This window comes from Pongo pygmaeus, chromosome 19 (genome assembly GCF_028885625.2).
Source record: "Pongo pygmaeus isolate AG05252 chromosome 19, NHGRI_mPonPyg2-v2.0_pri, whole genome shotgun sequence".
In the NCBI taxonomy this organism is placed as follows: domain Eukaryota; kingdom Metazoa; phylum Chordata; class Mammalia; order Primates; family Hominidae; genus Pongo; species Pongo pygmaeus.
Window position 1 is genome coordinate 87,095,182 of NC_072392.2, and position 17,019 is coordinate 87,112,200.

Sequence of the window (17,019 nt, forward strand, 5' to 3'; positions counted from 1 at the left end):
AAGCGGTTTTCCACAAAGGTGAAGTTCTTCCAGAAAACAATGCAAAAGCCATATTGATTATATTTAACAGAGTATTATGGTTAGGATTTAGATACTCCATTTAATGTTCTATTATGAATATTTTATAACACATGTCCTTTGCAAATAAAATATTTGAATTATTACCAAAAGTTCCATTTTTTAAACTTTGAATTCACCTGCAAATTCAATGTGACTCACCTGAGGATCTCCTAAAATGGCAATCCCAAAGGTTAGCTTTCTTTTCTGTCCACCACTTAAGTTTTGAGCAAGAGCATCCTGAATATTTTTCATTTCCAATTCCAGCAAAACTCTTTGTATCTAACCAAAAGACAGTATTTATGTCATACACCAAAGTTTATTCCTTTTTTTAAAATTTATAAATACAAGGCTGTAAAGTGCAAATGGTTAAAAGCACAAACACTGGGCCAGGCGCGGTGGCTCACGCCTGTAGTCCCAGCACTTTGGGAGGCCGAGGCGGGCAGATCATGAGGTATTTATGTCATACACCAAAGTTTATTCCTTTTTTTAAAATTTATAAATACAAGGCTGTAAAGTGCAAATGGTTAAAAGCACAAACACTGGGCCAGGCGCGGTGGCTCACGCCTGTAGTCCCAGCACTTTGGGAGGCCGAGGCGGGCAGATCATGAGGTGAGGAGTTCGAGACCAGCCTGGCCCACATGGTGAAACCTCGTCTCTACTAAAAATACAAAAATTAGCCAAGCGTGGTGGTACGCTCCTGTAATCCCAGCTACTCAGGAGGCTGAGGCAGGAGAATCGCTTGAACCTGGGAGGCAAAGGTTGCAGTGAGCCGGGATAAGGCCATTGCACTCCAGCCTGGGTGACAAGAGCAAAACTCTGTCTCAAAAAATCAAACAAAAAAAAAAGCACAAACACTGGAGCCAAACTTCCCAGGTTTGAATGTCATGACCAACTAGTAAGTTGGTCAAGTTACTTGCTCTCTTGAACCACATGTATAAAATAGGGATAATAATAGCACCTATCTCATAGGGTTGCCATGAAGAATAAATGATTTATTAGATTTAAAGTTAAGGATATGCTTGGCACATTGTAAATTATATGCAATGTTAGCTATTGTTTAAATTGGATTTTCTTGTCCAACAATTGTACAATGATTTGCGCACAAATAATTTAAAATTAAAACTCAGTGCAAATGGTTTTAATAATCTCATTTTGACCAACACATTAACTCTAATGTATTTTTGTACCTCTTTATCCACTTCTCGTGGCAGAATCCCTTTTATTTTAGCAAAGAGTCTGAGGTTTTCTCTTACAGTGAGGAAGTCAAATTGCACATTGGATTGTGGACAAACTCCAGTCAGCTTGCTGAGATTTTCTAGGTCAGCCACTTCTGAAAGCTTATTGTTATAGATGGTGACTGAACCTGTAACAAAGGAAAAGTTAATATCAAGATAAGGCTTAAGATATTTCTTAATAAAATCGCTGTTAATTAAATGTTGTATGTATGACTTTATCTTCACAGTTTATACAATTCAGGCATTAGAAACTTCTACTTTAGTTGCATATTATATTCAAAATATGTTCCCATCTGCAGCTTTTCCCATCAAGGTGTAGTCTCTTTGTCTACCCCTCATGTTTAGCTTTGCCTATATACCCCATAGGATCCTAGCAAATGTGATACAAGCAGAATCTGATGAAGAGCTTCCACCTAGTGATTGGTCTTTGCTTGCTGCTGGGATCATGGGGATCATTGGGTGAAGAATCCCAGCAGGCCTTCTGAAAGATATATTTCCATGTGGGAAGAGACATGCAGCTGTCCTAACTGAAGCTCCACATATGTGAGTGAGGCCGTGTGAAATCATCCAGCCCCAGTCACTTTGGTCCAGAATAGAAAAACTGCCCAGTCAACCCACAGAATCATGAGGAGCAGTAAGACATGAAGTCAACTTAAATGCCTATCAAAGACAGACTAGATAAAGAAAATGGGGGTGCATATACACATGGAACATTATGCAGCTATAAAAAAGAATGAGATTATATCTTTTGTGGGAGCATGGATGGAGCTAGAGGCTATCATCTTTAGTAACTAATGCAGGAACAGAAAATGAAATACCATATATTCTCACTTATAAGGGGGAGCTAAATGATAAGAACTTATGAACACAAAAAGGCAAATCACAGACACTGGCATCTACTTGATGGGGGAGGGTTGCAGGAGGGAGAGGAGCAGAAAAGATAACTATTGTGTACTGGGCTTAATACATGGATCATGTAATAATATGTGCAACAAATCCCCATGACATGATGTTTATCTATGTAACAAAGCTTCACATGCACCCCCAAACCAAAAATAAAAATTTAAAAAAATAAAAAAAATACCTTATTGCTTAAAAAAAAAAAGAGCTGACAGATAGAAGCTGGAATGCCAAATGGCAACTAATGACCATGAAAATAGTTATTATGAAATACTCAGATTCCATATGCAGTATACCAATTAAATATTACACACTTCTACAGAATATTACCATTAAATAAAATTCCGTTTTTCCCTAGGTATGTGTGTTTGTGATTAACACTTGAAAGAACTTCATATTAACAGCTGATTTATTTGTCAATTGACTTTGAAAATAAACTAGTTTGCACCTTTGGTGGGAACAGACAATCCACTAAGAATGTTCAGCAGTGTTGACTTTCCAGCTCCACTGTGACCAAGTATTGCAGTGATTTGGCCTTCGTAAATGTCAAATACCAGATCTAGGAAGAAAAAAAGAAAGGAAAGAAAGATAAGATAAAGGGATGAAAAACAATTAAAACCACAAATAATATTCTATTATGGAGCCAATGAATTGTTATTAATTCTCTTGAATGGTTGTCTTTTCTATATATAAATATAGTGGGTTGTTAAATTCAAAATAAAACATTAAAAGTTCCCTCTATAAACTTATTTCTCAAAATAGCTTCTTTTGAAATTTTGAAATTACTTAGTTTAAATGAATGAAACATGTCTATATAATAGGGTTCATTGACATTGCCTGCATATGGTAGGTCAATGTTAATATTTATTAAATGGAAGAATAGATTAATAGTAAATTATTACATGGCTAAAACTCCTTTGAGGTAAGTGACATTTTCACACAAAAGAAAAACATACAGTATCTACTAATAGCTTTTGGATTACAGAAGAAAAACTTGAGTTTGTAGAAAAAAAAAACCAGAATATCCTTAGACTACCTCAATATTACCCAGTATAGATTCTAAATACATCTATTTCTAAAACATATTCATTTTTTTCTAGCTTTTATAAAGTAGAAGCAATATGTTAGAAAAAAAATGTCTTATGTAGCTCAAATAACTCTTTTCAAGTCTAAAATACCACCACTAATTACTCACCAAAAGCAAAACTGAATTAAAATCAGGAAATCAATATTAATATAACAAATATTTTCTCTTTTTTTTTTTTTTTTTACCTTTCAAGGCTTCTATTTTATCAGGCTTTCCTTTATATTCTTTTGTAACATTTCTGATTCTGAAAAAAAGAAAAGATACTTCAAAGTGACAATTTTCTTCAGTTTGTAATTTCCAGTTTGGTAGACGGGATTGGATGAATCTTATCTTCAGGGTACATGAAGATCTAGGTCTTCACTCTCACAGTCATAGCTGTGTGACAGAATCAGCCAGAATACCGCTTGCCAACCCTGTCTGCACACTAGCGTCATGTGAGGACTTATATGTGAGGAGTTATAAGAATTTCACTGTGCTTGGGACCCATAAGCAAAGGTTCCATAGATTGGGGTATAAGCCAATATTAGTATTGGAGAACGGGATCACCTCTGAACAGCAAAGCTAAGGAAGCAAGGCCAAGAGATGACAAGGACATTCGATACCCACAGGCTCCTGTGAACCAGTGGCACAGGTTGGAAAGATCTTTGGCTATCCTGATTCAAGGTCTCCCAAGGTTCATTAAGAACTACAGTAAGAAAGACAATCAATGTATCATAACGGCAAGAGCATGGGGTTCACAGTACTGCCCACCTAAGCTTATCCCATTACAACCACTTAGTGCTCTGTTACCTTAACCAACGTACTTATTCCAGATCAGCTTCAGGTTTCACAACCTGAAAATTTTTGCAGGGCTTTAGGGCTGTGTTGGAAGGCAAGTAAAATATTTCATCTTGTGTGTACAGTGTATATAAGATGATATTGGTTACATGGAGATGATGGCTATAGAAAGGAATTAAATTAACTTATGCTTAGTACTATTATAGGTCTGGAATTCTAGGCGCTTAACCTGCATGGTTTCATTCTACCAGGTAAGTATATAATCCATAAGCCAAATCAAACTTATGTTTCTTATTTTATCATCTACTATTCATAAAATATTCAGTCTCTATTCATATAAAGCTGTTTAATTAGATATTATTATTATTATTATTATTTTTTGAGGGAGAGTCTTGCTCTATCACCCAGGCTGGAGTGCAGTGGCACAATATTGGCTCACTGCAACCTCTGCCTCCTGGGTTCAAGCGATTCTTGTGCCTCAGTCTCCCAAGTAGCTGGGACTACTGACGTGCAGCACCATGCTTGGCTAATTTTTGTATTTTTAGTAGAGATGGGGTTTTGCCATGTGGCTCAAGCTGGTCTCAAACTCCTGAGCTGAAGTGATCCACTCGCCTCAAGAAAGAAGGAAGGAAGGAAAGAAAGAAAGAAAGAAAAAGAAAGAAAGAAAGAAAGGAAAGAAAGAAAGAAAGAAAGAAAGAAAGAAAGAAAGAAAGAAATCCCAAAGTGTTGGGATTACAGATGTGAGCCACCACTCCTGGCCTAAGCTGTTTAATTAGATATTCTTATTTTAAATTCCATTTTACCCTCATTCCACAGCACTTATAATTGGGCAAGGTGTTAAAGAGCTCAAAGAGGAACAAAAAGAAACACACAAACACATCAAATAAAGCCACTGTTTTGCTCTGAGCTGCTCTGCTAGAGTAAACCTAGCTTAGTTGTGGGACAAATAAAAATATGGAAGATAAATATGGAACAGGCTAAAATAACACAGTGAAATGGGCTCTTTAGAAGTTCAGCAACCTGGGATAATCTGAGACATTTCACAGGGACTGACACAGGCTGGTGGTCATTGATGATGAGTATGACTTGGAAAGTCAGGGATCTTAAGGACTTTCTTCCTATTTTCTCATATCTAGAAATAAAAGTCACCAGCACCAAACAAAATGGACATTTTGTTGTCACACAGAATGAGATATGCTTAACTCTGAAGGGCACCTCTCCCTGAATTCCCTTTGTATCTACCTCTAGGCCTTTTCTTTGTCCTTCTTTCTTACTCTTTCATCTTCTTTTAAAGGACAAAAAATAGAAGAAAAACGAGAAGTATAAAAAGTGGAGAGAAAAAGCCAGGTGCAGTGGCTCATGCTTGTAATCCCAGCACTTTGTGAGGCCGAGTGAAGTCGGGTGTTAGAGACCAGCCTGACCAACATGGAGAAACCCCATCTCTATTCAAAATACAAAATTAGCCGGGCGTGGTGGCGGGTGCCTGTAATTCCAACTACTTGGGAGCCTGAGGCAGGAGAATCGCTTGAACCTGGGAGGCGGAAGTTGCGGTGAGCTGAGATCGCACCATTGCACTCCAGCCTGGGCAACAAGAGCAAAATTCCATCAAAAAAAAAAAAAAAAAAAAAGAAAAAGGATATAGATGAGGTGGGGACAAAGAGTGAATAACTGAGACCTAGAAAGCAATGAGGGAGACTGAGGATGAAGAGAAACAACAAGTAAAAGACTGAATCTTTTTTATCAGCTTAAAGAAGCTGATAAAATTTAAGCTTTTATTTGTGTAAATGTTGACAATGTTAGGCTGTAAGGGGTTGGTAAAGGGATCTTTCTTTGAACTTGAGGTGGAAAGTGACAGAAGCAGCGTAGGTGAGGACAGGTGGGAACTGTCTACAGAGCACAAAAGGGAACACTGCTTGCCTCAGGTGCTAACTCTTAGCTTCCTGCCTTTTTTGCCCTGTTCTCCACCTGCAGCCTTATTACCTGATGGCTTCTTTCCCTTGGAATTCTGGAGGCACTGGTTCAAAAGAGTCATGAGATGAAGGATCGGCATCCATTTCACCTTCAAGGGCCACGTGATCAGTCTTTTGTGTTTGAGACCAAAATGAGGACTTCAGGAAAAACAAAGGTGGACGTTGATGTCCATATTCATCTACATGGCCAGAAGACAATCAAATATTGGGTCAATTATCACGTTAGGGAGAGAGAGTCCCAGTAATGTAGCACGGCAATGCAGCCCTTTGTCGCTAGAACATGTGGTCAACAGCAGGTAATGCACGTTTTGACACATGTAGCTTCATAAGGAAAAAAAATACCAGATGTCTCTACTATAATAAATCCTATAGGAAGCAATGAAACTGTGATTTTTAAATATTTCAAAAGGAATTTAAACAAATGTTTTAGAATTTCTTAACCTCAAGAAAGACAGATTGAATTGCTAATGTAAGATATGCAGGCATGCTGAATTCTGTCTAGAAGACCAGGTGTCGTTACATAGGCAAAGAAAGAAGAAATTGAGAATGACTATTGGATACCTTATAAAAAATCCAAAAGAAGATAGAATAGGATTTAAGAAAAGTAAATGACACGTTCGTAAGAAAGAAAAAGAACACGATAAAATAATTAGTTGAAACTTAACACAAAGTGAATACTTTAAAAGCTATTTTGTATTTTGCTTTATTTCATCCCCAAACCACAATTTTCCTCTTAAGCAAATTTATGATCTGCTTTAAAGACATAGTACTCATAAACATCTTGCTAGAAACGAATCCAGCTGTATTAGTATTCTATGATACCTTCTGTTTTTCTTCATATTAGGAAACATGAAGTGGAAGAATCGTACTTCACTAACATTCTGCAACTACCCCCACTGTAAGGTTATGGGTTTTCAAACTTCTGTGTACTTCTCACATGTTCAGTCCTTCATTCATGCAATAAATGTCTTACATTCTCTGTATACCTGCCACATGGTATGTTGTTAGTACCTATCTCTCCCTTTTGACAAAAGAAAAATCTAGCAAATAAAAGCATGCCGCCATAACTGGATACCTTCTGCCACCAGATTTACCATGAAATAATTCTGTCATTTTGTCCAGTTAATTTTTCTGTCATTCATATTTATTATCTTTAAAAGCATTTTGAACAAAGTCACCTCTGGTCTTAAATTCAAGCTTAGTGAGCAGATAATAATTAGGAAGAAAATTGAACAACTCACTTATTGGGATGAAATAAATTTTCTAGTTATAATAATAAAATACTATGCTTTTGAAATCGGAAAAAGTGTGGATGTGAAAGATATTTTTGTGATATAATGTTAAGTAAAAAATAAAATGCAGACATGAAAATGTAACAATATGTGATATAACTTGATAAAACATATACAAAGAGAATATTTAAAGTAATATCATTAGAATATGTTTGAAGCAAGGACAAAAAAAGATGGAATATATCACACAGTGCACACCAAAATAAATTTAAATTAGTTAGAGAAAACAATTACCTAAGAGGATACTAATAAGCAATTGTAAACACAGGGACATCTGTTTGTGGATCCACTGAGGATAAACACATTGGAAAAACAAAAATGAAAAATAATACAACCAGGATGTTTTAGTAAGTAGAAGGAGAAAGGGAAGAATTAGTAAGTACAAGGGTCACAAGAGTAAATTTCCTAACTACACACAGCACCGCAGGGATAAACAGTATGATAGAAACACAAAAAAAAGTCAATGAGATTTTGCCATAAGAACAAAAGTAGAACAGAGAAAATATATTTAAGTATGTGTCTTAAATAAGCAATGTTAACAAGGGGTAGAAAGGCTTAAAATATTAGTAGGCAGAAAAGTAATTTTTCTAATCAGTTATGTAATTTTTACCTCTACTGGAAAAAATCAAATGAAAACATACCATATTCAAACAATTCTAATTGTATAATAAGCGTGCTAGCCAACAATAGTGGATCCTGACATCTTTTGTTCTGGGTTCTTTTAAAAGGAAGAGACAGTAATTCTTAAAAGATTATCTTAAAAACAGCAAAAACAAAACAGGATGAATTTCCTGCCTCAAGATGTGGCTTTCTGTCTTCCTGCTCACCCTTTCCCCTTCTTCCCTTTCCACAAGTGTGTATTCATTGCTTTTTGAATAAAGGGCCCTTGGCATTCTGTCTTGAATAGGAAACGCAGAAGGGAGAATCAGGGCCTGCCTTTGGTTATAAAAGGAGGGAGAAAAAAGTGAAGCAAGCTGGGCACTGTGGCTCATGCCTGTAATCCCAGCACTTTGGGAGGCTGAGGCGGGTGTATTACCTGAGGTCAGGAGTTTGAGACCAGCCTGATCAACATGGTGAAACCCTTGTCTCTATTAAAAATAGAAAAATTAGCCAGGCGTGTGGCACACGTCTGTAATCCCAGCTACTTGGGAGGCTGAGGCAGGAGAATTGCCTGAGCCGGGGAGGCGGAGGTTTCAGTGAGCCGAGATTGTGCCACTGCACTCCAACCTGGATGACAGAGCGAGACTCTGTCTCAAAAGGAAAAAAAAAAGTGAAGCACACAAGTATCTACTGAGTCTCTAGGGTGCATCAGACACTGTGGTGGGTGCTTAAATCTCATCTGTGAACAAAACGAATCCCTGCTTTTGTGAAACTCATATTCTTGTATGTTGCAAGGTGATACAAATGAAAATTTATGATATATTGGCTTTCCTATTGTGAACTTCTGGGGAGATTTTTTTTTAATGTAGATGCATTGCTTAATTAAATCAGAATCTCTTCAGGTTGAGCTGGGCTTAGACTTGCTTTAAAATTCTTCACATGATTCTGTTGTCCAGCCAGAGCTCAGAACCATTGAGCTAAACAGTTAGACATAAGCAGCTATAAATGACCATGATTACCAGAACTGTTTAGGAACTAGCTTTCTAAGAGGTCTAAAAAAAAATACCATATACTCAAAGTGAAGTTCAAATGAAGGTTAGTGATTCTATAAACAAAATTCAGGCTTTAGTTCTGACAAGTCAAGTAGTGAGAAAGAAATGAAGAAATAATTTGGCCAGTAGCGACGACTTTGTTTCTCTCTTTGCTGTTGATACACAAAGTAGTCCTTAAAATATTAATAGTGTATCCATTAGGAGATTTGTTTTCAGAAATAAAATTATTTAAATGGTATATGATTTTAATCATATCATTACTCACTTGGCAAAATTTTTTCAAAGTAAATCGCCAATGCCAGATAGAGGCAAGTATCAAATGCCAACATGAAATTTGTTGCTACAATGAGATTTGAGCCATCCGATGGATGAGGAAATGCATTAGAATTCAAATCATAGTCCAAGTGTAAAAGCTGAAAATTAAAAAGTAATTAATTAAGGGAAATTAGGTATAAGATACATATTAAACAGTTAGGTTTAGCATAGTAATAAAATGACTACTCATTGCCTCATACTGAGAATAGAGTTATATAGGGAGACTGCCTCCTTTATGGTTCTCAAATCTATGCCTTGGAAGGCATGGACATATGAGCAACTAGAATACAATTTAGTAATTGCTATGATAAAAATATGTTCCAAATGAAATTGAAACATTAGGAGGAAGCAGGGAAGTATGGGAAGAGATGACATTTGAGATCGAACTTAGATGAACTTTTACCAAATAGGACACAGTCAAAAGGTGTGGTGATCCGTGTAAACTGGTAGCATGAGGGAGAATTTCTGGGCAAAAGGCACTGGTGTGTTTAAGGAGAACCAGAAGTGGGCTCATCTATGATGTTCAAGTTAATGAGCTCTTTACAATTAACAATCCTTTTGTTAAACACTAAATAATGGATATTTAATGGTTGACATTTCCATTTAATTAGAGGGAAGGCAAGGGGAATTCAAGAAGAATCACATAAACAGAAAAGACATTTTATGAACAGAAACATAATTTACTAATGAATTTTCCAGATGTTTTAAATTTTTAATTTAATTTGATTTAATGGTTTTTAATCATGTATTCTCTTCAATTACTAGGTAAAAACATGAACTGGAATAGTTATTTATAATTAGATTTGCCACATGTCCATATTTAATTAATAGCCTAAGAAAATACTTTATATTGCCTTTAAATAATTGTATGTTGATCCTCTTTTTTTTCACTGTCTAAATGTCTTATTTTGCTGGGCTAAATAATTTCAAAGCTTTTAAAAGTTCTGTCTTTTCAACTTTATAATGGCCTTCACTAGAATTCTAAGCCTTACAATGCTAAGTTTGTAAATGATTATAGCCTATGAATTCCAGAGGGACAGGTGTTTCAGAAATGCCATTAATAGACATGCAGATGGCGTCTCACCTGGGCCATTCCAAGCATGAAGGCAAAGGGACTCAGCAAGCTTAAAATCCACTCCAAGGATGCAGGAAGGTGTCTGTACAGTGATGTGAACCCCAGACACCCCCAAAAGACAGTGAGGAGGAACACGACCAGGCCGGTGAGGAAAGATTTCTTTACCAAGATGCTCATTAAGAAAGCCAAAGCTACCTAAAATGAGAGAAGATCTAGTTGGTTTATGTTTCTCTAACATTATTACTAGAACAATAAAATAGATATACAAAATTATAGTTATTTTGTGTATGTAACACTTGTATATTATAGTTATTTTGTATATAACATACAAAACTATGTTCTGCAAATTGCACTAAAAATTGACATTACAAAACACCTCAAATCAAATTGTACCTGTTTATAGATTTTTCACATGCAAACAGAGTAGGCAGAGAAAAAAGGAGGCATATAGAGTAATCAGTCAGAAACAAACACTTAATTTTTAGGCTATAGGTGGATGGAAAGATATTTAATTCACTAACTCACCAAAGACAATCCATACAGGAGAAAGAGGCTGAAGACTACCATGAAGCCAGACAAAATGATAAACTGGGTAGATTTTATAACAAATGCCAAGAAAAGGGCCATAATGAAGATGAAACCAGCATAGAGCAAACCCCAGGAGAGCCTAATGTGGAAACAAAATGTTATTTTAGTATTTTATGTTCACTTGAAAAGGAAGACCTGAAATGGATTCTAACATAACTTTTCATTCACTTATTCATCCATTCATTCTCTCTTTCAACAGGTATTTATTGGATGTTCTAAGATACATAAATACAAGGTAAAAGTTTTGGGAAGAATTCTTCAGAATTAGGAATATTCTTTGGGAATTAGGAATTGTTTTTCCTAAAATTGATTTCAGAAATACATTCACACACATACACACACACGTGCACATTGTTCTTGGGGGTGGGGGCGGTGGGGGGGAAATTAGGTTTCCAGTCTAATAGATTTTGGATCAAACATTTTATTTGCTGCATTCTTGCTCCGTAACCTTGGGCAACCTCTGTAACCCCTCTATTTATTCCTTTATTTCTCTGGACACCAGGAATAATACTACCACTGAAGACTAAATAAGATGATGGCTATGTAGGGCACTGTCTTAATACAAGGTAGCCCCTCAGTGAACCTCAGACCCTTCTCTCCTCTCTGGAGTCTCTCCAAGTTCAGGACCATCACAAGTTTCCTCAGAGACAAGAAATTCTTCCTTATGTGTAATTCGGTCATGTCACTCCTTCCCCAAAAGCTATTGTCATCTTTCTCTGGATGTGTTCACTGAAAAGTCTACATACTTGCCTTTAATTCCATTCATTGTTTTTGTTAAGAAATATTTTTTTTTGAATCCCATTCTTTTATGTCAGAATAATTCACTTTCCTTTCCTCATCAATTTCTTTTCCTTTGTTTTACAATATTCTTTGAAAACTATAATGAAATAATAATTTTAAAAATCAAAAACAAAACAGCTGCAAAACCGACACAATAATAACTCACACACATAGCAATTAATATGTGTTGAAGAATATTTTAAGAATTTAGCAAACATTAAATCATTTTATTCTCCCAATAGCCCTATTCAGAATACCATTATTTTTGATAGAGAACCTAATGAACAAGGGTGTTATGTAACTATGTTTCAAGTTCAGGGGTTTTGGCTCTAGAGTCTTTAGATTTCACTGCTCTGCTACATTTCCCTCCAGTATTAATTCAAACAAGAGGTCAATATTGATTTATAAGATGTTAATACTGGAAGGAACTCTTCCAGACTCCTAATTTGTTGCCCTATGCACAGCCCATCTGCCTCCCTAGCCTCTCTGTTATTTAATGTCCTGCTCCCTGTAAACGTCACCTCCATGCCCTTTCAGTCAATTATTCATAAGTTCTCACACAGAACCTTGTCCATTCTTGGAATCGCCCAACCTCTGACATTTTAAACCCACACTACCCAGCCCCTATTCACCATCCTGTTTCGCCAGCTCATTCCCTCAGGCACACGCACCATGTTCTTCAGTCTCAAAGGAGCTCCTGGTCCTAGCTTCTTTTTCCCTTCCAATCCCCTCCTAGCTCACATCCCACCTCTGTCTGGCACAGACACCAATGTCTATCTTGTTTACACCTCTCTTGCTGCGGCCATTCCTCATTACGCATTCTTCACAATCACCCAACAACCTAACCCTAGTCTTCTTCCTTAACTCAGAGAAGCACAGTAACACGCAGCCTCAGCCTGGCAAACATTACACCAATGACAATTTATACCATTCATGGGGATAAAGGATTTTTGTATTTCTTTCCTTGTTACTAAAGAATGTTTAAAAGTGGTATTTTCTTATTCATGGCAACAAATTTTTTTAAATGGACATTGATGTGTGATAGTTGTGACATTATTTTTTCTGTAAAATTCTACATTTGGCTCCTTGTTTTCTCAAAGTTTTTTTATTTACTTTTTATGTTTCTTTAAAAGATTATCTTCCTCCTTTCTAAAAAAGTCAATATTATTCATAATGGAAGTTGTATTTTCTTAAATGTTAGCACATTCTGTCCCCTTTTATCTTATTTCCTATAGCAGTTCATTCACAGTACAGTGAATCTGAAATAGATTTAGATATAATGGGGTCAGAGATTGTTAAATAACCAGCCTCTCTACTTAGTCCTGTAAAATTAACCAGCCTCTCTATTTAGTCCTGTAAAATTTCCAGAGGCAAAATACATTTCCTTTTTTTTTTTTTTTTTTTGTCCATCACTGCAGAGCATTTCTCCCCATTGAAATTAACTAAGTGGAAATTTGTTTATGATCTGACATTATTCTGTGTAGGTATCTCTTATCTGTACCCCTTGGTTGTGGAGAAACAGGTTTTAATAAAGACGCATTGAAGAGGCCGGGCGTGGTGGCTCACGCCTGTAATCCCAGCACTTTGGGAGGCCGAGGTGGGTGGATCACGAGGTCAGGAGATCCAGACCATCCTGGCTAACACGGTGAAACCCCGTCTTTACAGAAAATACAAAAAATTATCCAGGCATGGTGGCCGGCGCCTGGAGTCCCAGCTACTTGGGAGGCTGAGGCAGGAGAATGGCGTGAACCTGTGAGGTGGAGCTTGCAGTGAGCTGAGATCACGCCACTGCACTCCAGCCTGGGCAACAGAGCGAGACTCCATTTAAAAAAAAAAAAAAAGATGCATTGAAGATTCCCAGTTTTGCTGAGTTCCTCCGTTTATTTATTTGCGCTGCGTTTGACTCACCAGAATGCTGAATCCCGAAGACCCATCATTGTCATCAAGCCCTTCATCCTTTTCCTCTCTCTTGTGACATTAACAGATGCATAGTAAATGAATGAGGAAAATGAAATAATGCAGGAAAAAAGGTATAAATCAGTTATAACTCCTGATTGACCAATGAAGGAATGCATCTTCATATTTTTTCCAGTAATTGACATCAGCTCCTCCATCACTGAGTGATTTGTTGTGATCTGAAGAAAGGTATTAATAAGCAAAATTTGTATGTTAATGAATAGCGCGCTGTTTTCTTTCAACCATCTATTTTCCTGTGGATGTATAATTGGCCTATTGGGATTTGATACTAACCTAAATTTCCACTTCTATGTCCTGTCATTGACTTACTGGGAGCTTGGAGTCCAGGCATTCTGAGTTACTCACCACTCTCAGAATTTACTGCGTGTTTCATTACCTCCCTGCCTAACATTACTTTATGATTTGCTTGGCATGGCTTTTCTGAATTTATATATTCAGTAAGCCACCACTCATCTCAAGCTTCAAGCTGGAATGTTATTTCAATTAGGCATTCTTCCACGGCATTCTAAGGCTGAGAAGGTTTTTACTCATTTACTTATGAGGACTTGATTTATAGTTCTGTAATAGTCTACTTCTGTTCTAATAATTTTCTTATATGCCTGGCTTCCCAACAAAGTTGAGTCCATGAATGAGATACTTTTGCTTCTGTTTGTATCTACATTCCGTGGTATATAGTAACTTCAGTAAACTTCAGAATGAGCAAAGGAAATAACAAGGCTATCCACTTATATTTTGTTTCATGAAACTTTTGATGACTCTGGTATCATTAACTTGCATTAAACATTAGTTTGCTTTGAACATTTTGTACTCACTTCTATAATAGCGGCATTAATGGCAGCTTGAAGAGCCACAAAACCTTCCTTCCAGAATACTGAAACTTCACAGTAAACATCTTCATTTGTTTCATAACAATGAGCTTTGTGAAAAAACAAATCATAACTATCATTACATCACTATCTATATTATTGACATATGATTTTAATACTGATTATCGCAAACAGTGGACTTTACAATGACCCCAAATTCCAAATGTTCTTATTTTGACTCAAAGCTTATGAAAACATAAGTTATAATAATGATTCTCAAAATGAATCAGGCAGACTCATGAGGTGGAGCACTCTTAGGAAATGTTTTAAATTAAATTACAACACTCGAAGCTTTCTCATACCATGTCCCGTGCTTTTCTGCTGATCAAGAATTTTGTTGGTCTCTTCTCTTTTCTGATTTGTATTGTGAAAACTACATATTTGAATGTTTTTCAAAAGTTCACAGAGCCTAACATGGATTGAGAAACACTAAACTAAAGCTTTTTCTAACACTGGATATAACACAGGCATAATAGGCACATGGAAGTTCAAGTAAGATTACTTATTACGCTTAAATCATGCCAGTCAGAATATCTTTTGAAGAAAAGCATTTATTTAAAAAGAGCTATCAGTCCATTTAATAGTAAACTATATTAAAAAGATATCCTTGAATAAGATGAATTAAAATTGAGTATAGGAATTAAATGCATATTACATGAAATCATCTTGAAATATTTCAGATATACAAATGACATAAAATACAATAAACACGCATGGACTCACTATAAATTTGCAAAATAAATGCATCATTTCAAATACAATTAGAATCTCTTGTGCACTTCCCCAGCACCAAGTTTCTAACTAGCTAACTGCTTTCCTGAATGTTATGTTTATATATATGCCACTATATATCTCTAAACTATATATGTAATTAAAAAAATTAAACTCTACTAATAATTATTATGAACTACGCTCATTTGCTCCATATTAGGATTTTGAAATGTAAATAAATGGCCTCATTTAATTTTTTCTTCTTTTTTATGGTTATGGAATCCCATCGCAGGAATGTAAATCAATATATTTATCCATTCTCCTGTTGATAACAATTTGGTTAGTTCCTTTTTTCTTTTTGCAATTACCAGAAAAAAAATCTGCTGCTATAAAAATCTGTATATATGTCTTCTTGTAAATATATCTGTATTGGTCAGCATAGTCTCTTATATGTTACAGTAATAACCCCTAAATCTCAGTGATTTATCACAGTAAACGTGTATTTCTCACTCAGGCTACAAATTCAGCAGAGGTGTTTGGTAGGAGGGTTGAGTTGTACTGTCTGTATTATACACAGCTCCTTAGTTGCAGAAGCAGGTGAGAAAAGGTGAAGAACTTATACCTGCGTTTAAATGCCTTGGGTCTAGCTATCTTATTATGACTACAAAAAGTAATTATTCTATGTCCTCAGGAAGAAGAGGCGAATAGGCTGCAAATTTTTAACACAGGTATGAGAGTTTCACTAATAAGATTTCTATGATGATGAGTTCTAGGTTATGTGCACATCAACTTTAAAATAAAATTTCTCAGTTTTTGTGGAATTTAAAAATTTGGTAAAGTTGGATAGGTGTCCTCTTTGCTACATATCCTTGTCAATACTTCGAATTGTTCCATTTGCTAATTTTTGCAAATCTTATGAACATGAAGTGATATAACATGTGGTTTCAACATGCAGTTTCCTGGTTGCTAATGAGGAAAAACACCTCTCCTAGTGCTTATTCTTGATCTGTGTTGCTTTATGAAATTTCTATTAATGTCCTTTTGTTATTTTTCTATTTTTGATCTTTTTCCTATTTATTCAAAGTAAATATTTACATATTCTGGAATTAATTTTTTGTTAGATTTTTCTGTTATAAACACTTTATCACCTTTTTTTTTTTTTTTTTTTTTGGAGATGGAGTCTCACTCTGTCACTCAGGCTGGTGTACAGTGGAGTACAGTGGCACGATCTCGGCTCACTGCAAGCTCCGCCTCCCAGGTTCAAGCAATTCTCCTGCCTCAGCCTCCCGAGTAGCTGGGACTACAGGCAGACGCTGCCACACCTGGCTAATTGTGTGTGTGTGTGTGTGTGTGTGTGTGTATTTCAGTAGAGACGGGGTTTCACCATGTTGCCCAGGCTGATCTCGAACTCTTGAGCTCAGGCATGCCACCTGGCTTGGCCTCCCAAAGTTCTGGGATTACAGACATGAGACACCGCGCCCGGCCACTTTATCACAATTTTTGCCTTTATTTTTCATTATCTCTATGGTTCTTTTGATAAAGGGAAGTTCTTAAAATTTATATCTAGTCAAATTTATCAATATTTTAATTTATGGCTGAGTAGTATTCCATGATGTATATATCATATTTTCTTTATCCAGCCCTCTGTTGATGGACACTTATGTTAATTCTCTATCTTTGCTTTTGTGAATAGTGCTGCAATAAACATATGAGTGCAGGTATCTTTTTAAACAT

The 17,019-nt window shown here is 36.1% G+C and overlaps 1 protein-coding gene across 2 annotated transcripts in view; it reads right to left on the reverse strand.

Moving 5' to 3' along the window:
- Positions 1 to 17,019, reverse strand: part of ABCA8 (ATP binding cassette subfamily A member 8) — an 88,531-nt gene that overhangs the window by 51,643 nt on the left and 19,869 nt on the right. For both annotated transcript variants that reach the window (XM_054457418.2, XM_054457417.2), the window contains exons 5-14: positions 14,521 to 14,624; positions 13,640 to 13,866; positions 10,889 to 11,030; positions 10,373 to 10,558; positions 9,239 to 9,386; positions 6,040 to 6,208; positions 3,468 to 3,526; positions 2,644 to 2,754; positions 1,248 to 1,423; positions 220 to 339 (exon numbers count right to left, since the gene is read on the reverse strand). In XM_054457418.2, coding sequence (XP_054313393.2) covers positions 220 to 339; positions 1,248 to 1,423; positions 2,644 to 2,754; positions 3,468 to 3,526; positions 6,040 to 6,208; positions 9,239 to 9,386; positions 10,373 to 10,558; positions 10,889 to 11,030; positions 13,640 to 13,866; positions 14,521 to 14,624 — 1,442 coding nt within the window. The remainder of the gene's footprint in view (positions 1 to 219; positions 340 to 1,247; positions 1,424 to 2,643; positions 2,755 to 3,467; positions 3,527 to 6,039; positions 6,209 to 9,238; positions 9,387 to 10,372; positions 10,559 to 10,888; positions 11,031 to 13,639; positions 13,867 to 14,520; positions 14,625 to 17,019) is intronic.